This window comes from Balaenoptera ricei, chromosome 8, assembly GCF_028023285.1.
Source record: "Balaenoptera ricei isolate mBalRic1 chromosome 8, mBalRic1.hap2, whole genome shotgun sequence".
NCBI classification, from domain to species: Eukaryota; Metazoa; Chordata; class Mammalia; order Artiodactyla; family Balaenopteridae; genus Balaenoptera; species Balaenoptera ricei.
Genome location: NC_082646.1, coordinates 43,380,623 through 43,403,938, shown reverse-complemented (window position 1 = coordinate 43,403,938; position 23,316 = coordinate 43,380,623). Strand labels below are relative to the sequence as shown.

At 35.9% G+C, this 23,316-nt stretch overlaps 1 protein-coding gene across 3 annotated transcripts in view; it reads right to left on the bottom strand.

Annotated features, from left to right (window-relative positions):
- SLC36A4 (solute carrier family 36 member 4) overlaps positions 1-23,316 on the bottom strand; it is a 46,979-nt gene that overhangs the window by 8,048 nt on the left and 15,615 nt on the right. For 2 of the 3 annotated variants that reach the window (XM_059930591.1, XM_059930593.1), the window contains 5 exons: positions 21,490-21,574; positions 15,753-15,980; positions 13,714-13,812; positions 10,535-10,704; positions 1,857-2,026 (listed from right to left, as the gene is read on the bottom strand). In XM_059930591.1, the coding sequence (XP_059786574.1) occupies positions 1,857-2,026; positions 10,535-10,704; positions 13,714-13,812; positions 15,753-15,980; positions 21,490-21,574 (752 nt within the window). The remainder of the gene's footprint in view (positions 1-1,856; positions 2,027-10,534; positions 10,705-13,713; positions 13,813-15,752; positions 15,981-21,489; positions 21,575-23,316) is intronic. The other variant, XM_059930592.1, reaches the window with a different exon arrangement.

The window sequence follows — 23,316 nt, the reverse complement described above, 5'->3', positions numbered from 1 at the left end:
GCTGAAACATGCAAACCCAGCTGAGCCTCCACTCTCATTGCTAGTGCTGCATTGCCTGCTCTACGGACATGACAAGGTCCCATCAGCTCTCCACGCATTCATCAATAAAGAGCCTGACCCAGAATCTTTTCAAGTGCTTTGGAGAACAGATTCAAAACAGTCCTGACATGAATATGAGTTGGCTTTTACTTTAATTTGGAAGGATGGGCCAAAGACGTAAATTAAGCTCAGTGTCCAATGATGTGTTTCAGTGAAGTAGGACAAAATATGGCATTGTTTGTGTTCTCTTTGTTCAAAGTATGCTGTAAATACAACCCTCGTGTATGGTTAAGTAGGTTTACCTATTTTTAACTAAAAGAAAGAAGCAGCAAAGAAAAAGCTGTAATCCTCTGTGACATGAACTCAGCTCCTGAGGAAAAGCCCTGGCTTCTGGGAATAAACCCTGGTAACAGATGTGCAGTATGGTCTGTACCTCAGGAGACAGGCAGCTCAACATAACGACAGCAGCCAATGTGCAGAAACGGATGAAGTTATTAAAATTCAGTAACTAACTCTAAAAGGAGACATACTTTCAGAGGAGAACTGTCTTACATCTACTGATAAAAGGACTTTGACTGAAGTAAGTCTTTGTATTTAGTAGTTGTCAAAATATCAATAAAAGCAGTGTGTAAAGAATATTCCAAAATGTTTTAAAATAACCTTTTCCTCCTGAATGTTTCATTAGTCATCAAAGTATGGGCTTATTGACGTCATTCCTCAATGTGATTTCCCTTATTAGTTTACTTATTTCATTTAAATGATTACTTTGAAAAATAAGTTTTATCTAATTTTCCCAGTTTTGCTTTTTCTTTGAACACAATGTAATACACCCAGTTCTTTAAATCTAGGCATAAGCTCCACCCCAAGCTGCTCAATGTAATTTACAGAGTTGCCCAGAATTTCTAGTTCTACCATTCTCTAACCTTGAGTGGGCCAAGATGGTTATTCACATCTTCTATTCCAAAGCTGCTTGTTCCCCAATCCCTAGTAATCTGGTCCCTGGTATCATTCATTCTAAGCAATCCCATTAGTTAGATCAGTGTCGCAGTCACCTTTCTATTTGTGATTATAGTACAAGTGGTGACAATAAAACAATAATTTCTAACTACTGGGTTAATATTTTTAAATGTCTTATCTTCATTTCATAGTTGAGGAAAGAAGGACTCAAAGATGGTTTGTAACTTACCTAAAGACACCAGCAAGTAAGTGGGAGGCCTGAGTTTGAACCGTCAGTTCAGTGTGACTGTAAAACTCATACTCTTTCCACTATCCCAAACTCAAGCTCCCTCTCCATGAGTCTCCATCCTTAATTCTACCTTGTGGAGGCATTCTACAATGTGAAACTTTAATAAGAGATTATATACACTCCTTCAAATAGTAAGTAAAATAAGCCACTGAAATTATTAAAGACCAAAACAGAAAAAAACCCATTCGTATAGGTAGACATGGAGAGTTAAAATGTTAAATATACAAAAGTTAACAGATACAAAAAAGCTGAGGAAAACTAGAAAACCAAAGTAAAATGTGTATCAACAATATAAGGGGTAGTTTACGCGTCTGATTTAAATATACTTATATCTCAATCATGAGTGAGGTCATTTCCAAAATAATAATTTGATTAGTTGTTTTAAGTGTGATAGGATCTAGTTTGTGTTTTTCTTCTATAGCCATAGAATAACAGAATTTTAAACCAAAATGTATCCCAGCTAGGTGAACAAAATTGTTTTAAAAATATAAAAAATATACTTTTAAGTAGCTTCACTATAAGAAATTCAACAATAAAAATCATTATGCTATAAATATGCAGTGATACTTACAAGTAATAGTAACCAAGAAGGACCTTATTGCAAATTCACAGATTTGCTTCCATTTAGCATGAAATTTGGATGTGATCACAGGGATAACTATCTCTGCTGGAACATAGAACTGAATTGAATATGTCACAAAGATGCCGAAGGAATAGAGAATTTTCACTGACTGATATAACCTGTTAAAAAATTTCAAAATTTAGTCATTCTTTTATTTCCAGCTTTATTGAGGTATGACTGACCAATAAAATTATAATACATTTAAAGTCTACAACGTGATGATTTGACATATGTATACATTGTAAAAGAATTCCCACGACTGAGTTAATTAACAAACATATCCATCACCTCACATATTTGCCTTTTTTTTCCGTTTTGGCAGTAACACTTTGATTCTACTCTCTTGGCAATTTCAATTATATAACACATATCAACCACAGTCACCAAGTTATACATTAGATCCTCAGATCTTACTCATCTTTTAACCGAAAATTTGTATCCTTTTACCAAACTCTCCTCTTCTTCCCCATCCACCAGCCCCTGGCAACCACCAATCTATTCTCTGTTTATTTGAGTCATTAAAAGTAAAGTTAGATTCATATTAAGACAACAACATGCATGAACCTGGCAGGCATTATGCTAAGTGAAATAAGCCAGAGAAAGACAAATACTGCATGGTATCACTTAGATGTCAAGATTATAAACAGTTTCCTAAACTGTCGTCAAGCAAGAAGGAATTCGATAAGTCTCCTTCTATAATGTATTCATCATACGAGTGAAGGAGGAAGGAAGAAAGCTGCGTAGAAATAGATTTGAGGGAGGGGATATGGGGATATATGTATACATATAGCTGATTCACTTTGTTATACAGCAGAAACTAACACAACGTTGTAAAGCAATTATACTCCAATAAAGATGTTAAAAAAAATATGAAGTCCCCAAAATACAAAGTGAAAAAATTGTAAAAAAAAAAAAAAAAAAAAAAAAGAGAAATACATTTGAAAATACTACAAACAGCATAATTAAGGCAAGAAGGAATGCCTTAGGGCCAGCAACAATACTATCTTAATTTTAAAATGATTCAAGATCTATTTCTCAGCTTGATGCTTAAAGTTTAAACACAAATGGTCAAGCTATTGAAATGTACAAAATAACCAAAAGATTGCTTCATATACTCTGATACATAGTTGTGGAGAATTAAATGAATATTCTTAGTTTATTATTACAACATTCCTTTTTTTCTAATTATGTTTTAACTTATATGTTTTAAAAATATGATTACCAATATATCTAAAAATATATCATTATATATATAAGTATAATTACTTTTCTATTTATATAAAACAAATTGTATGGGTTAAGAATCTGGTTATTACTAATACCATTCAGTAATATTAATTATATGTAATTACTATCACTTGGTGTTACACAGAGTAGAAATGGGAAATAAAATGGTTTGGGTCTTTTAGAAGCTGGTATATTTGCTAATCATCCACCAAAGAGTAATACAGAAATGAGTGTTTAAGAGAAGCACTACAGTCTTTTAAAATCAACTCTTCCACTTTTACTTCTTTTTTGCGTTAAGAACCCACTAATTTCTATGTTTGATATCTACATTTTCAAGTACTATTTTTCTCTACTCAACTTTTCTATATCTTATCAACCTTTGTTCTCATTTTGGTTTTAAGCATTATCTGTGGTAATTGTCCATAGGTACTAAGTTTTAGAAATGAAGAGTTGAAAGAAGAATCTACCCAGTAAACTGTCTCTCAAAAGGATAAAAAAACTTGCTTAAAGTGATAGGAATTTGTTTTGATGATATATAAGAACATAAAACAACTTTTAAATGACATATGGTACACGTTAAAAAGGTATTTTAAAACTCAGTGCCACGGACTTCCCTGGCGGTCCAGTGGTTAACACTGCCTTCCAATGCAGCAGGTGTAGGTTTGATCCCTGGTTGGGGAACTAGGATCCCACATGCTGCGGAGTGCAGCTAAAAATTTAAAAAAAAAAAAAAAAAAAAAGAAAGTAAGAAAACAAGTCTTAAAAACAAAACAAAACAAAACTCAGTGCCAAAGTTCTTGAAAGTTAGAGGCTATGTTTTATTCTTCTCTGTATAACCCCCCATACACTTGGCAGGGGATAGACACTTATTAAATGTTAATTAAATTAATATTAATGATCACAAATGGGTATGGATAGGTGATTCTTAGAAACTACGTCTAATCAATATCACAAATAAAAATACTTCAAAAATAAAATGACTCTTGCTTGAAAACAAAGTCTGTTATACTGGTAGCAAAGAAATGTAGTATCTTAGTAAAGAGCAGAAATATATTTTTTAAATAATTATTTTGCAGTCAATATATAGAATCAGATTATGGGGGAGAAAACAACTAAGTAGTCCAGTGAAAACATAAGTTCTGAAAACAGAGGATTTCAAAAATTGCAATGTTTCTATTCTTTTCCCCACATTGGCTAAGAAATCAATACCTAAACAAAATTTATAGATAAGAATATCTTAATTTTTTTAAACCTAACCTGGGAAATAGGTGGCTGACTGATTCTCTTTCTCTCAAGGTTGAATACAGAAACTACTCTTGGAAAGAATCTAATAACTCACTTTCCCTCTTGGACCTTTCATGACGGTCAAGAATCTCGAGGGTTAAGATCTGTCAAGAAGTCTTTGTGAGAACTAGCTATAATCCTGTAGCATGTCCACTAGAATGTAAGCACTCTGAGGGAGAGATTTTTTATCTCTTCACTGCTGTATCACTAGTGCCTGGGAACACTTCCTAGTACAAAAAACACATAAAATAAATATCTGTTAGATGAAAAATGAATTTGATAGATGCCCTACATTTTAAATTTAATAATATTCACTGTGAGGAAGAAAGTGACAGACAGAGGAAAGGAAAGGCAGAAGCCGTTTGGGCCAGGATTTCTAGATATAGGCAACTTTAGTATTGGAAGATCATTAAGAATTTCTGAGGGAGAGGACAGAGGGAATAGTCCAGAATATACAAACCTTCTTTTCCCAGTTTCCTTAAATCTACTGCTCTACTTCTTTATTTACTGTGCCTCTCGGTGAGTCCATTCTTGCCTAAATATTTTCATCTTAGGTAACAAACTCTTCAGAGTTCAGCTCCCTGATTGTGTGGTAGGATCAATTAAGATGTAGCTTGATTACCTGCCACTATTTGTCAGCTTTATTTCCCAGAATACTCAGCCTCCTAGCTCCTATATGCTACAAACATGAGCTCAGACTTAAGGTTTGTTCTGTTTTGGGGGGAAAATGAAGTCCCAGTTCAATATTCTAAATAAATTCAAATACCTACCCCATACCTTCCCTGTTCTTATATGCTTCTTTCCTATTTTTGGTTGAATCTTCCCTATCCATTGTGTGCTTCACAAAGAATGCCACGTGTGAGGCAGCAGAAGTCACCTAACTGCTTCTCAGTGTTTGTCTATATGAAAACCTAATATCCTTGAAATCTGTTAGTGGAAGTGTGTCTGCTATTTGGGTTACTTTAGTGGAAATCTTGGAAAACCACTGCTAAAACATCATTCAACTACGACTAGTAGTAACAGGAGAAATGCTTTTATGCCTAGAATACTATTTAACAAACGTTTACTAAGTGCCTCTTAAATGCTGAGTAATGCGCTAGATTGTGGAGATGCGTCACAAACCCAGAAGATGCAGAGTTCCTGCCCTCAAGGTGCTAATGTTCTAGCTCAGAATTGTGAATTTACTTCATTATCATCTTTAAAATACACCCTTTACTTCAAAAGCTAAATGCAATATGTTGAACAATATTATTCCTAACTAGTTTTAAAAAATGACGCCTCACTAAGATTGAGGGTAATAAATAATAATAACTTGGAGCCTCTCTAATCCATACTTGCTTTATTCTGGGGCTGCTTTCTAATTCAATCTTTTCTTGTAGAAATACCCCGTATGAACTCTGAGACTTTAAGTCAATGTGGCATCAAAAGCCCTTTACAGCTTCCCATAGCTAGTAGCTACGAGTTCCCTAGGCTCTTGTGACAGTCATTGGATTTCATGCCCAACCAATAAAAAGTACACTGTACATTCTCTAAATTGCTAGGCCTATTGCCTGAAGCACGGGTGGGTTGGGGGGAGAAGAGACTCATACATAGCATTTCAAGAAAGGAACATTAGGTATAACCCCATGACTATTCTAGTCCAAACTTCTCATTTTGGAAGACTATCACTATAACAGACAAGCACCTCCTCTCCAGTATCCCTCAGCCATGGCTAGTATTTTAACTGTCCCAGCTGCAGACCATAAAGAAATAAGACTATAGGCCACAGAAGGCATATATACACAATGAGAAGGTGTTACAAGTTCTCTAAAGGAGAGTATCTTGACTTGCTTTCCTGTTTTTCCCAGATTTTTGTTTCTTAGGATACAAGGCTCTCCTAAATAAAAAAGCAGGTGTCTAGCTAGGCTTTCTTGAATAGAAACTATGATCTGATAGTCCCTTTTTCATCAAGGTTTGCGACTAGTTCCGTTCTAACTCGGGAGCCACAGCAATTAGGGATAAGGCAAGAGGTGGAAGGGGATGCAGAAAAAGGGAAGGATTAATTAAAGCTACTGCAGGCGCAGTATCACACGCTCAGGATTTAGTTGTGAATACCAAAAGCATTCCCTCCACATCCTTGCTCACTGCTCCTTCACCATGTTCTTAACTCCCTCCGGACAGGAACATCCCAACTTGACATGCATGCACTCTCACCTTCGCCCTTAAGCCTTTCTTTAAATACTTTTGTGAGTAAGAGTAGGGAAGAATTCTGAGATTGTTTCCCCACCTACATTTTATAGTTGACATTAAAAGTACTTGTCAAATTTATTTATAAATTTGTTTTCAGGATTTAGTCTAAATGTTATTCCAAGTGGAGAAAAATACCATTCTATTTTCTAGACATTATACTGTCTTTGAAAGAGGAACTAAGCTACCATAATTTTTAGCCTTGATTCTCTTATATTAAGCTGGTTAAGATTCTACTCCACATTAAACTATTATAAAAAAAGAAAAAAGAAGCATATTTGAAGGAAACAAAATTATATAATCAACTATAAAATAGGTTAATGAAATAAATGCTGAACAACCGTATATCTTGTTGGTAGTCATGTCTCCAGCTTGAAACAAATGTATGACATTAAAACATGTTCCCGGGCTTCCCTGGTGGCACAGTGGTTGGGAGTCTGCCTGCCAATGCAGGGGACACGGGTTCGAGCCCTGGTCTGGGAAGATCCCACATGCCGCGGAGCGACTGGGCCCGTGAGCCACAGCTGCTGAGCCTGCGCGTCTGGAGCTTGTGCTCCGCAACAAGAGAGGCCGCGACGGTGAGAGGCCCGCGCACCGCGATGAGGAGTGGCCCCCGCTTGCCGCAACTGGAGAAAGCCCTCGCACAGAGGCGAAGACCCAACACAGCCATAAATAAATAAAAAAAAAAAAAAAAAAAAAAAAAACATGTTCCATCTTGAAATCCTTTGTAAATATGTCATAGCTAAACTATAATTTAAAAATAAAAAGATAAACACACTGCATGTATGCCTCTGTGCAACCTGGAAACTATTCTAGGTACTTTCTCTCTGTCATAAATAGTTCCTTTGCATACCTTTGTTCTAACAACATTCTGGACTCCAGTGAAGATCCAGGATGCAAATGATTACTGAATAGCAGTCAAACTCTCATTAGGAAGCCAGCCAAAATATATACTATTTATTTATTTATTTTTTTAATGGGAAACAATGCTTTATTTTTTTTAACATCTTTATTGGAGTATAATTGCTTTACAATGGTGTGTTAGTTTCTGCTTTATAACAAAGTGAATCAGCTATACATATACATATATCCCCATGTATGTATACCCCCTTGCGTCTCCCTCCCACCCTCCCTATCCCACCCCTCTAGGTGGTCACAAAGCACTGTGCTGATCTCCCTGTGCCATGCGGCTGCTTTCCACTAGCTATCTATTTTACAAAATATATACTATTTAAACTTAAGGTTTCACAGACTTCTATCCAAGTAGCTAAAGGAGCAGTGTGATATTAATTAAATCAGCATTTATTCTTTGCATTTATCAAAACTAAGGAGTTACTTTCCATTTCATAAATAAGGTAGCAAGTCTGCATCGTAATGACTGCCAATATCTTTTTTAAATCTCCAAAGACCAATCTCTGGAAGAAGAAAAAACCCTATATATTGCTTCATTTAGCAGAATATGGTTCTAATATTAAAGAGAATATTAAGATGTATATAATATTAATATGAATATTAATACTATTTACTTACAGTTGACCCTTGACCAACACAGGGGTTAGGGGTGCCAACCCGCACAGTTGAAAATTCGCATATGACTTTTGATTCCCCTGAAACTTAACTACTAATAGCCTACTGTTGACTGGAAGCCTTACTGATAACATAAACAGTCAATTAACGCATATTTTGTATGTTATATGTATAGCTACATATATTTTATAGATTTATGACATACCTAACTTTTTAATTTTTTTGATATTTCTAGGCTATGTAGTTTCTGAGTTTTTTCAAATTGTCACAAATCTCAACAATTTTTTCTAGGAGGTGGGTCAAAAAAGATCTTGCTGCAATTTATGCCAAAGAGTGTTCTACCTGTATTTTCCTCTAAGAGTTTTATAGTGTCTGGCCTTACATTAAGGTCTTTAATCCATTTTGAGTTTATTTTTGTGTATGGTGTTAGGGAGTGTTCTAATTTCATTCTTTTACATGTAGCTGTCCAGTTTTCCCACCTCCTAGAGTAATGAAAATAAAAACAAAAAAAAACAAATGGGACCTAATGAAACTTAAAAGCTTTTTCACAGCAAAGGAAACCATAAAGAAGACGAAAAGACAACCCTCAGAATGGGAGAAAATATTTGCAAATGAAGCAACTGACAAAGGATTAATCTCCAAAATATACAAGCAGCTCATGTAGCTCAATACCAAAAAAAGAGACAACCAAATCAAAAAATAGGCAGAAGACCTAAATAGACATTTCTCCAAAGAAGATATACAGATTGCCAACAAACACATGAAAAGGTGCTCCACATCACTAATTATCAGAGAAATGCAAATCAGAACTACAATGAGGTATCATCTCACACTGGTCAGAATGGCCATCATCAAAAAATCTACAAACAATAAATGCTGGAGAGGGTGTGGCATAGGGAACCCTCTTGCACTGTTGGTGGGAATATAAATTGATATAGCCACTATGGAGAACAGTATGGAGGTTCCTTAAAAAACTAAAAATAGAACTACCATATGATCCAGCAATCTCACTACTGGGCATATACTCAGAGAAAACCATAATTCAAAAAGACACATGCACCCCCAATGTTCACAGCAGCACTATTTACAATAGCCAGGACATGGCAGCAATGTAAATGTCCATCAACAGAGGAATGGATAAAGATGATGTGATACATATATACAATGGAATATTACTCAGCCATAAAAAGAATGAAATTGGGTCATTTATAGAGACATGGATGGACCCAGAAAGTGTCATACAGAGTGAAGTAAGTCAGAAAGAGAAAAACAAATATTGTATATTAACGCATATATGTGGAATCTAGAAAAATGGTATAGATGATCTTATTTGCAAAGCAGAAATAGAGACACAGACACAGAGGACAAATGTATGGATACCAAGGGGGAAGGAGGGGTGGGAGGAACTGGGAGATTGGGATTGACACATATACACTATTGATACTATGTATAAAATAGACAACTAATGAGAACATACTGTATAGCACAGGGGACTCTACTTAGTGCACTGTGGTGACCTAAATGGGAAGGAAATCCAAAACAGAGGGGATATATGTATATGTACAGCTGATTCATTTTACTGTACAGTAGAAACTAACATAACATTGTAAAGCAACTATACTCCAATAAAAATTAAAAAATTTTTTTTTCTAATATGTTAATTGAAAAAAATCCACGTATAAGTGGACCCATGCAGTTCAAACCCATGTTGTTCAAGGGTCAACTGCACAATGTGACCTAATTGTGTTCAGAAAGGACTTGGGGCACATACAGTATTAAAGGTGACCAGTAAAACAGCGAGGGCCATGAGTGATAGGTTGTATTATTTTATCAGGAACCCAGAGTGTTGGATTTTTGACAGCAAGGATAAGTATTAAATTTTTTTAATAAAGTGAGTCTATATTAAAAGATTCATGTTTTGTATGGACACCAAGGGGGGAAAGCGGCGGGGGGTGGTGGTGGTGGTGTGATGAATTGGGAGATTGGGATTGACATGTATACACTGATATGTATAAAATGGATAACTAATAAGAACCTGCTGTATAAAAAAATAAATAATATTCGAAAAATCCAAAAAATAAAAATAAATAAATAAATAAAAGTCATGTTTTACTCATATGTTACTCAAATTTGGAACACCCTATAATTTTGAGTCTTTTAAAAAATCCCACAAGAATATGTAAAATCACAGATGATCTCTTCTGAAGATTATGAAAAAAATTTAGATTACACAAATAAAGAAATCACAGTAAAGATTTTAAATGTTTAAATCATAAAACCAAGAATACATCTTTATCATGAAACATTGGTAACTTATATCTACAAAATACACAAACTAGGTTAACAAAGTCTTGTCTACCTACCACACATCTTGGGGAAGATTTAAAGTTATGCTGCCTTTGATTTCATCATGGAAACACATATATCCTAAGGTAGCTAATGTTACATACAGAGTTGTAACAATTCCCATGCCAATATTCAATGCTTGGGCGAAGCGTTTTGATTCTTTCATTTGGTTTTCCAGTGGAAGGACCTAAGAAGAGAATGCAAGTAATTTAAAACAATCTAATATCCCGTCTTATATGTACACAAATTAATCTTTCTATAGTTTATATGCAACACATAATTGTTGATGTATTTTTCTACGTGTTATATATTTTTTCACACTACAGATTTTTTAATTCTTAAAAATAAGATTTGAAATCAGCTCTTAGTAGGCAAAACTGTCAGGTTTTTTAAAATAAACTTCTTACTCTGGAATAATTTTAGATTTACAGAAAAGATGCAGAGATAAACAGAAGACTCCCATATACTCCTGACCAGTTTCCTCTATTGTTAACATTTCACACAACCTAAGTACCTGTGTTACAACTAAGAACCAATATTGGTACATTACTATTAAACTCCAAACTTTATTTGGATTTCACTAGTTTTCCCACTAACGTCCTTTTTGCTCCAGGGTCCCATCCAGGACAGCACATTGCATTTTGCTGTCCTGTCTCCTTAATCTCCTCTGGTCTGTGGCAGTTTCTCAATCCTTCCTTATTATACATTACCTTGACAGTTTTGAGGAGCATTGGTTAGGTATTTGGTACACTGTCGCTCTACTTGGGTTTGTCTGATGTTTTCTTCATGACTAGACTGGGAAAATAGGTTTCAGAAAAGGATACCACAGAGGTGCAGTGCCCTTCTCATCACACATGCTATCAACATGATTTATCACTGGTGAAGTTAATTTTGATCACTTGGGCAAGGCAGTGTTTGCCAGGTTTCTCTGCCTGTAAAGATTTTTCCTCCTCCCTCATCATACTCTATTCATTGGAAGTAAGTCACTACAGATAGAGGGGATTAAATTAGAGCTCCTGGAGGGGGGGTATTTACATAAGTTATTTGAAAATCTGCCCTATGTACTTATTTATTTAATCATTTATTTGTATTAGTATGGATTCATGTATATTTGTTTTATACTTTGAGCATGAATCCCAAACACTATTATTTATTTTGTTGCTCATATCGTTCCATCTTTGGTCATCGTGAGTTCTATCAGGTTGGGTCCTGTGTCCCTTTGACATGCATCCATTCTTCTGTTTTTTGAGCACTTCCATACTTGCTGGCACTACAAGATGCTCCAGACCCACATTGAATTTCCTTGCTTCAGCCCTACAATCAGCTATTTCTCCAAAGAACTTTGGTTCCATTGCTGGAGAATTGTATTTAGAACTCAGGATCTGGGTGCTGAGTGTGCTCATTGCTACTGGGTGCCACTGCTTCCAGTTCTCTCAGCAGACAGAGTTAGGAAATATATGTATGTATACTAATCCATGTATATACATGTCTATAACTGTTTCTATATCTATCCATCTGTATCTAATGTCCGTCAATTTAATAAGATGAATATTTTCATTATGGGGAAAAAAAAAAAAACCTTTAAAGGAAAAAAGGCTAACTGCAAAGTTAATTATTTAGGCAAATCTTTGGAGATTTTGGCCATACAATTTGACCATGCAGTAAAAGACACTAAGTAATAATAATAACAAGTATTTACTGAGTGCTTACAATGTGCTAGGTATTTTTCAAAAGCTTTGCATGTAATACATCCCATAGTATTTACAATAACCTCATGAGATAATAACTAATTTCATCTCCACTTTTCAGGTGCGTTAGTCAGGTCGACATGGAAATTTTAAGTGATTAATGGAAAAGAGAACAGTGAACAATTTGTATGTTCCAGAGATAATCCAGACCTGAAATAAGAAGCTAAAGTCAAGAACGGTGTCAATGCAGCTAGAAAAGGAGGAAGAGAAGGAAATGAACATTTACAGAGGTTCCCTCAAGCAGCATTAAGTGTTTTACACATAATCTCATTTATGGAATAGATTTGGAGAAATATGAAAAGAAGACTCAACATGTCTTAATTACTGACTGGAATGGGGAAACCAGGGACACAGTGAAAAGAAGTACTCCCACATTTCAAGCTTGAGTGACTGGAAGTAAAACTAAAATAAATAGAGAAATGAGAAAGTGAAACTGGTTTTAGATTAAAAAAAATAAAGGTTATCTGTCAGACTTCGGAGTTGTTGAATTTGAGATGTCAGAGGAACAACACTTAACTGGAAATGTCCAACAGTTAACTAGAGATTACTAGTTAAAGCAGAAATAAAAATCTACACTTATGGCTGTAACACGGATAAGTGGAGCTGTAAGAATTAGTGAGAATTCTATGAAGGAGAATTCAGAGAGAGCAGAAACCCAAGTAAAATGGCATAAAATTGTCTTTTAGTTCTGTTTTGTCTGTGGTTCATATAAATAGATGTTTATGAGTGGTTTTGCTCCCATACCAAACCATCAGGCTATGAAACATAAGCTATGGAGTAAACAGCAATATTCTACTTTCCCCAAATCTACATATTCTAGGCTTGAAATGAACTGCAAGCATCTTGAATGGAAGTATTTAGGATCTCAGAATTCTCAGGATGTTTGTATCTCTTGGTATTAGCTTTATGATAACATCATTTCTCAAAACAAGTATGATATGTATAAATCTAAGAAGAGAATTTATATTTGACTCTTCTTATGCAATAGTAAATTTGTAACAATTTCAATTCATTTAAAATCATCCAGTCTATAAAATATGATGTTTGGGATTTGTCTGAATATAACCCAGACTTGCTAGAGTAGACAGAATATAGATCAAACAAAATTAGCCATAAGTTAATGGTTTTTGAAGCTGGGTGATGCTTCCATAGGCGTTCATCACACTATTCTCTAAGTTTTGTATTGGTTTGAAAATTTCCATGATAAAATGTTAAAAAATCATCTACTCAAATGTTCTCATTTTACAGATTAAGAGAAAGTGACACATCTAAGATAAAAGTCTTGGTAAGTAGAAGAAGGAAACTATAATTCAAGAGTGTCATACCAAAATGCAAATCGTTTTCTAGGAATAAAAAAATAGAAACAAAAAACAGGCATTTTTAAATGTAAATAAGTCTTTGTGTTAACTTAAGATTTTAAAAAATAGTAATAAAGACTAAATCCTTACCACTCCTATGCCTTCAAAAGCAAATACAGCAGTACCAAAAAAGAGAGGGTATTTTTTCCAGCCAGCGACTATTGGAAGGTTGTGGGGATCTGGCATATTCTGGAGAAAGAAAAAATAAGATGTCAATAAGTTACATCTTTACTTACTTGAAAGAATTTAAAATGGAAGAGCGAAATCATATACTTCTGAGCTTCACAGCAGCAAATGTGTATTATAAATGTGAATAATTCTTTCAATAAACACTTTAAGCATCCTATGTTAAATGTAGCCAAGCTGTTAGGATTTCACTGCCAAAAGCAATTGTTTCCCTCAAGCCCACACATTCCATCTGAGCTAAATGCTCCTGATTACCTGTTTCCACCTGTAAGTCCCAGGCTGTTCTCACTGGGTATGGCTCCTGCCACAACAGGAAATACATAAGCATATTCAACGTCTGAGCTGAGAGCCATATAGTCAGTTATCAACCACTGCTGATGGTGTCCAATGAAATTCATTCCCCACTCTACTTTCATTGCTCTTTTGGTCTCTAAGATTTCCCGACTTTGGCTTTCTATCTCAATAACGCCGTGCTGTTCTCTAGAACAGGTCTCCTTGTGGTTTCAGCATCTTACTCTTTGACCTGACAGTTGCCATTACCCTTATTACTTGTGCCTATGCTCTGACTCTGGCTTTGATTTCTTGATCCTGACTCATATAGCCTTCTTCTAACTCTCATTATCTGGAAACTCACAGACTGCGCATCTTGTTCAAGATCCCTGGGCCCACACTGGCCACTTCTTCCAGCTAGACCAAGTCTCCTCACCAGCCTGTGTTCTCTGCCTTTACCTGACTAGAAGCGGAATTCAAGGCCAATGAAAGAGGATGAACAAAGAAACTGAAGTGTGACAGCACAGGGAAAATTTGGGGAATAGATTTAGAACATCTGAAGCATAGGTAGAACTGTGTGATATAATGGTGAAACATAAGCTAGGGTCAAAATGAAAAACTTACTAAAATGTTTGGATTATTGGATAACGCTAAACTGTACTTCAAGGCTCACATGGTTCCCTCTACCTAAGGAGCCTCCTTTTCTGCTCCACTAACTCCCACATGTCCAGCCAAGGGGTCACGAACTCCAGAAAGTCTTATGAGATCTTCCTGCCTGTCGCCTTTCACTCTCACATGATATAACAAAGAGTCTACAGCCTTTGGAATTAAGATGGGGCAAAAAGGAAACATAGATCCGTCGTAAGAGAATTTGTAGTGAATTGCTAATGGAGATTTTAGGACAACTGCTTTGGCAGCAATGTATAAAATGGACTGTATCAGGAAAAAATAGGATTCTCTACCTTTTTTGAGTCATTGGCTCCTATGAGGGATGAAAGCTATACAGCTGCTCAGTAGAAAAATGCATATATACATACAGAAACACTAAATCTTACAAATAATTTTAAGGGATTTGCAGATCCCCTGAATCCCATCAATAGAATATTTTAAGGAAACTGGGTTAAGAGTCTCCAGACTGCCGACAATGAAATGAGTTGAGGTTATTGCATACATCAGATAAAGAGGTTACAGCCTAGTGTAGTGGCAGTGAGCTGAAGTGGTGGCAGCAAATAAAGGTTCAGAAGTGAAAGAAAATTATAAAATCACGTTTGTACTCCCGTCTCTTGTGATTGGTTTAAATCTTAAAGGAATAAACAAAACACTAATGAGTTCTTTGTTTCACGTTAGGCAGTGCACTAAGGCACGATCCTAAATCTCACAACTCTAATAAGTTAGGTATTACTATCTTCTGAAGCAATATCATACAGTCCAGAAACATACTGACCAAGATTCAAAACCAGATCTGACTACAAAACCTATGCTTTCAACCTCTATGTCATATATTGCTTTTTCAACTAAGCAGTATCCCCCAAAAGGAAACCAGAGTTCCCTGATTATCTCCTGTGTGACACATATGAAGTAGAGTCTTTACTTATCATTACTTTTACTTCCAAAGTGAAAAATATTTACTTGTTAAGAAACATATGACACAGTTAAAAACATGTTATACTTACCCTAACAATGTATTGATAAATTATCACAAGACTCACAGCCATGGAAACGTTGGCAAGGAATGAAAGCACAAATAGATTCTTGAGCTCACGAATGAAGACCAAAAGAATTAGAAATGGAAGAAAGCAAAGCATATATATCCTTAGGTCAATAGTTCTTCTCTCACATGGATCTGATGAATTGGTACTATTCAAAACAAACACTTTACTCTCCAGGAACCCTTCATGAACCTATACAGGATTACCAGGAGAATAAGGAAGAGGGGGGGAAAAAAACTTCCATCAACTTATAATCATAAAGGAGAAATATGAAGAAAATTATGATCTATATACACTCTATGATAAATTCATTTACAATAAATAAAATACATAGTTTTAAGATACTCTAGTGTCTTAGAAATATATATATCAAATTTAAGGATAATTAAAATAGGATAATCTTCTTTGCAAAATAACTTTATCATACTGTGAAAAGAAAGTTCACTAGAAAATTATGAGGATGGATTTACTAATTTATTTTGAAGCTTTGTGACTGTGAAGCTCATGATGCCTAGAAAGGCTCAACCTGCTTCTGAGATGATCAAAAGTGGAAGCATGCTTGTCCAGAATGGCCATTGGGTATTCTACTAACATACTTTTTTCAAAGTAAGAAACAATCTCTAAGTACCTCTTAGAAATGTACAGTACTCAAAATTAAATTTAGAAATCAGAGCCTAACTTTAAAGGTATTTTATAAAGCAACTGCTGATGAATTATCATCACTGTCAATAAATATTTGTCAAAAATCGACTACCTTCATGCATGCTAGACACTAAATACATTTTTATTAGAGCAAAAAACTTCTACAAGATAAATCAACTTTGCCTCAAAATTTATTCAGCCACTTCTATAAACCTATATTCAACTTTCAAAAGAGATGCAATGATTTATAGGCTCCATTTACTAAAAATTGTGCTTGATTCAATTAATCACATAATCCAACTTACAAAGATAGAAATGAAATTATAGAGGACTTTAAAAATAATCTTAAAAACTCACAGCACTGGCAGATCAAACTATAATATAAATTCCAGTGAAAATCTATTTGCCCCAAATACTGTACCCTCCTTTGAACACAATGGAACACAAAGACTTATCAAGTCTCTGGATACATAAATTCTTAAGAACCAGACCCTATAGTAATAACAGCAAGTATTTTCTGAGTACTTACTCTGTGTCAGGTACTGAACTAAATCTTATACAACATCTCAACTAATCCTCAAAAAAACACTCTGAGGTGGGTGGTAGTATTAATATCAATTTATAGCTGAGGAAACTGAGGTTTAGGGAGGGTAAAAAAAAAAAACCCTATATAATATCAAGCCAGTAAGTCGTGGTTCTAGGATTCAAACCCAGGCCTGAGACCCCAGGATCTAGCTTGTGACAGGTACATGTTTACCTGACCAAAATGCTGCAATCCTTAAAGAGGGACCCTGCCCAAGTAGCCACCTGGCCTCCACCTTGACATCTCTCTCTCTCTCTCCTTAAATACAGTAACAAAAGGCCAAAAGGTCAGAAGTACAGAACAAAATCCTGATATGAATAATAATTTAGGTGTTTAATTTTACACTTATCCACAATAAGCAATGTTTAGTGTCACTACAAATGTACATATCATCTTAAACTGCAGGGAATATATCTACTAGTTTTAAGTTATATTGGCAATTTATAACTCACACAGGACTAACAAACTCTCAGGTTACACCATGTACCATTTAAGAAATGCATAGCTCTCATTTATCTTGTAATTGTCCATTAAAACTTTTAATCTTATTTTCTATAATACGAAATAGAAGCAAATTTGATAATTCACATTACTTGGCTTTTAAGAATGTATTTTATTTGTTGACCCAATTTCCTCTGTAACCAAATTATTTACAGCCAAATACTTCTGTATCAAAGAAGTACGTCCAATAATCAGATTAGATAATGATCAAAGTTAAGCTCTAACAAGGATACCTGGTAAGAGAAAAGCAGTTATATAACCAATTTTAGAAAGGACTGTTTGAGTCATTAGGTGCTTGGGAATTTGAAATCAATTCTACCACAAATCTCTCATAATAATTAGTATTCTTTGGCAGAAAGATGGTTATAAAAATTCTCAAGATTAAAAAATAAAGTAAAATAAAAATGTAGATACATACCCAGAGCAAGATTCAGGTAAACATTTGAATCCTTTGGTGCCCTCTAGAGACAGAGATTGGCTATCTAATAGGACTTCCTATGATCTCACATGTTTACCAAAATGCAAAACACTGAAATAAATATTATAAAATAAAATTACTAAATTCAGTTGTTTCCATTTAGATCTCAAATTTACTAAATTCTACTATTTATTAACTTTTCAATTCAGTAATTTAATGGTTAAAATTCCAAAGACAGATTATGTTCTTCAGCAAAGCTAAAATGCAGAATTAAAAGACACAATACGCTACATTTGCATACTGCATATAAAATGCATAATGCATTTTATAAAGGCTTTCGCAAACCTTTTGTCAGCTGAACCTCACAATAAATTTATGAGGAACGTGGGGAGATTTTGCTACCGTTCCCATTTTACAAATAAGGAAACCGAGGCTTGACCAGGGACAAGAGGGTCTTACCCAATGTGTGAGTTAAAACTGAGAGCACGGATTTGAATTCAGATCTTCTGACTTTGAAGTCCATGGTCTTTGGTATCACAACATTTTTCTTCCTCTGAATGTACAATCCCTTCCCAACTCTTCACGCCCATATATACTACTTTGTCTACCTGACATTTTCTTGAGTATCTCAGAGTAAGAACAGAGAGGAGCTACACAACCACCACAGACTAGAATCACTTGAAGCACCACAGTTCTTTTCCCCCTGTCAATTGTCCACAGTGGCTTAACGGGATCAAGAACAGCCACGTGGGGCTTCCCTGGTGGCACAGTGGTTAGGAATCCGCCTGCCAATGCAGGGGACACGGGTTCGTGCCCTGGTGCGGGAAGATCCCACATGCTGCAGAGCGGCTAGGCCCGTGAGCCACAACTACTGAGCCTGCGCGTCTGGAGCCTGTGCTCCGCAACAAGAGAGGCCGCGATAGTGAGAGGCCCGTGCACCGCGATGAAGAGTGGCCCCCGCTTGCCACAACTGGAGAGGGCCCTCGCACAGAAACGAAGACCCAACACAGCCAAAAATAAAGAAAGAAAGAAAGAAAGAAAGAAAGAACAGCCATGTGACAGTTACAAAGCAGGAGATGTACACGTTTGTATGGGAACTAAACTCTTAATTCTTTGATTCAATGAAATACTGAACCTTCAATTTTATGTACATTAAGGAGGTAAAAATCTTACAAATTTTAACTGTAAAAGTAGTAGCAATTAGTAAGGTTTAACCAAACCATGTGTCCTGGGGGCTTCCCTGGTGGCGCAGTGGTTGAGAATCTGCCTGCCAATGCAGGGGACACGGGTTCGAGCCCTGGTCTGGGAAGATCCCACATGCCGCGGAGCGGCTGGGCCCGTGAGCCAGTATTACTGAGCCTGCGCGTCTGGAGCCTGTGCTCCGCAACAAGACAGGCCGCGATAGTGAGAGGCCCGCGCACCGCGATGAAGAGTGGTCCCCACTTGCCACAACTAGAGAAAGCCCTCGCACAGAAACAAAGACCCAACACAGCCATAAATAAATAAATAAATTTTAAAAAACAAAACAAACAACAACAAAAAAAACCATGTGTCTTTAATTGGAGATTGCTATCAAGTGTGAGAACACCTCCGCAGAGAGGGAAAATCTCTCATGATGCTGTTTCAATGACCATCTGTCTGCTCTGCAGAGGTGAGGTGCTCAGCGTTGCTTTCAACTTTTCAAGTCTCAAGTCTGACTGAATGTCTTTTTCCATGTTGCTCTTCATGCCTCAAAAGATCTTTCATCTGTCTACAGCAAGCTTCTCCTTACCTTCCAGAGAGTCACTTTTTCTACCTGGTCTTCTTAGGATATGTGCAAATGAGTTAAATTCTTCCATTCAACTTTGGAAGCATCTGATATCATTTCATAGGAGAAAGTCACCAATCCTAAGCTTATAGATATTTATTGTATGTACTTAACACAGTCTATGTCACACACGTACACATACACACAACTAAAATCAGACAATGTCCTGCCCAGTGATGAACAATTAATATACTGTGTGGCAGCTACGTCAGGCACCTAGGTTTCTGACTAATTCACGTGACCTAGGGGACACTGCTCATGCTCTGTGAGACGAGGTTTCCTCATTCATCAAATGAGCATAGAACTTATATTACAGAGTAGTTGTAAAAAAATTACAGGATGTATATCATAGCTTATAAATATAAGATTATAAGGCATTATTAGCATTATTTATAACTTTAAATCAAGCTTGGTGGTGGCTCTCTTAGGAGATGATAGAAAAGATATAGTACTACCATGCTGCACGATCCTAGAAAGGCACCGTTTCCACTGTATTCTATGTAAATGACTGCTAAGATAGTATGTCTATCTTGACAATAAATAGCCTCTTAACTGAGTTAGCAGCCCTAAAAATATGTGACTTGTGGAATTAAATATTTGTAAAATCAAAAGCACATCATCTATAATGAGTAGTGCTGATAAAACCATCAACTCTCTTATTTATAAGAGAAAGACTCAGTGATCCTTTCCGACATTAAAAACCTAAGCTGGTGGCTTTATTAAACTTTGGCCTGCAGACCAAACCCAATCTACCACCTAATTTTGCAAATAAAATTTTATTGGAATACAGCCATATCTAATGTATTGTTGTCTATGGCTGAGTTGAGACAGAGGTCATATGGCCTGCAAAACAGAAAATACTTATTATCTGGCCCTTTATAAAAAATGTTGCCAAATCTTGGTCTAAATATAAAATGAAGCAGTTTATAACTTAGAAAAATGAGTCAAATATATACTTAGATATATACATATAGATTCTTTAGAACACACATTCACATGATTTTGCATTAAAATACCTACGAGAAGTTCTACATATTACTATATATAATGCCTACTACTGCACCATGCACTTGTGTATACTAACAAATGTTACTGATTAAAATAAAGAAGAGCAGAGGGTAAAGTAGGAATAATAGGCCAACTACCAGTTAAAGCACATAAAGAAATGTGCTTTGGCATTATTCTGATAGGGGAGCTTTTTTATTTCAGTGCTTTGCATGTTTGTTCAAATTGACAGTCTCTACCAAGACTGCAAACCACTTCCTCTTAAAACAAACCTTTATAATATGGAGAGAACTACAGAACACTGTACATTTCTGGACACAGTATCTTTTTAGACAATGGCAATAATTATGAGATTTTAGTAATGCCCACTTTTTAACTTTGCTTTTTAGGCTGCTGGCTAATGCCTTATATACTTTTTTATAAAATATCAATGTAAAAAATATGCTACCAAAACATCCATATATCTGCTTTTGAGATCTAAATTCCAAATAGCCAAGAATCAGTAAATTATGCCTGTTTCGATCTGAAAGAACAAGCATTATTGACATAATAGCAAGAAACGTAAAAATCAACAATAGCAGAATCCAACTTGCAAAAAAAACGACTAAAGGAAAATCTAGAAAGATACATGATTTATGAAAGAAACACATTTTCATATTCAACCACAGCTTACTCAGAGGAAATATGATGCCATAACTATGGCATCAGAAGAAAATAATTTCAAAAACTGGAGAAAAATACTTACTTGTTTCACATTTTCAGCTAAGAAGACAATATAAACACTACAGAATCCCAGCTGTGTTATCACCAGAAAAAAATCAACCACACTCCTGAAAAGAGATACCCACAAATAAGTATTAATAAGAGCTGCTAAGATGTCGATGTATTTTTTCTCTTTTTAACTATTTTAAAATATTTCATAATAGCATTTATTCTTTTTACTTCATTACAATAAGAAATAGGCTTAAAGCATTTATTTTCTACAAAGAGCACGTATTTATGATCTGTATATCACTAGAATTATTATTGAGCAAAAAAATGTTACATAAGTTAAAAGCCCATATTTTCCCATCATTTCCTTCTGAAATTCAACAGTTTAAGAGTATCTGTCTAGGGCTTCCCTGGTGGCACAGTGGTTGAGAGTCTGCCTGCCAATGCAGGGGACACAGGTTTGAGCCCTGGTCTGGGAAGCTCCCACATGCCGTGGAGCGGCTGGGCCCGTGAGCCACACCTACTGAGCCTGCACGTCTGGAGCCTGTGCTCCGCAACAAGAGAGGCCGCGACAGTGATAGGCCTGTGCACCGCGATGAAGAGTGGCCCCCACTTGCCGCAACTAGAGAAAGGCCTCGCACAGAAACAAAGACCCAACACAGCCAAATATAAATAAATAAATAAATAAACTTCTTTAAAAAAAAAAGAGTATCTGTCTATAAAATGATTTCATGAAAACATTTCATCAGTTTAAACCCATCTCTCCTACTTCTCAAGATCTTTTTCAGATCAACCCAGTGTATTTCCCAGCAAACAGGATGAACATATTCCCTACTATCCAAATCACTAATAAGAATAGGAATGGGAGAGGACTGGGGGCATGGCCCTAAGTCATTCCACCAGAGACCTCTCCAGGAGCTTAGCTCTGTTCATATTTTTTTAGATACTCTAAAAAATTCCAGCTACATAAAATAGCGTATGGGAGTAGGAAAGGGAATTCACCAGTCAAATGAGCTTTATTTGGGTATTATTACAATCAAAAGTCTGCCTTCATGTTATTAGTATACAGCCCATACCTTTCCCTATTGTTCTGGGAACAATTAGTGACACAAGAGCTTGCACTTACTAATTCGTTATAGTCTCTTGTTTGACCATAAATGTCAAGCTGTCAAGCAACCTAGTCTAAAAAAATCTATAGACCCTCCTCCTCCCATTTGAAACTGGAAGGGCCCGTGCCCATCTTCATTCTTGCCATAACTCTCTAGTTCTCTATGGTTCTTCAGGGGATCTCATTTGTTAGTAATCTTGGTACCTTGAAATGAATTCAAGTTTCTCCTCACTGATGAATTACGTTTAAGTATTCCCTTAAGATCTCTTCATCCACCTTTGATTTTAGTATCCTTACCAACAATCATTCCAGCCACTTCTATCTGAAAGCCATTCTTTTTGATAGAAAAAGTAGACAAAGGTGCCTATAGACTGGGGGAGAAGAAGGAAGAAGATAGGGTTCTGGGGGCAAATCCCTAGGGCATTCGGCTCTGTTTTCTTCCTCCTCCTACACAGCATATCAGGCTGTGAACTCTGAGCAGCTCATAAACACATCTAACGTCCTGAAAATCCCCAGAAAGGCCATATTTAACCATAAACTACTCTACTAACACTGTTCTTTTCCTTCTTTTAATTTCCACCGCCCGTATCATTTGTACCATAGTCAGCATGTTGTGAATTGCCTGTGCTTATTTTCCAGTCCTGTATTTACCTGATTTTGATTAGCTATGTCCACCAATAATAAAGTTACATTTAAACAATACAATAATAAAAACAAGATTATGCTAAAATACGTACTTCAGATGTCTTAAGA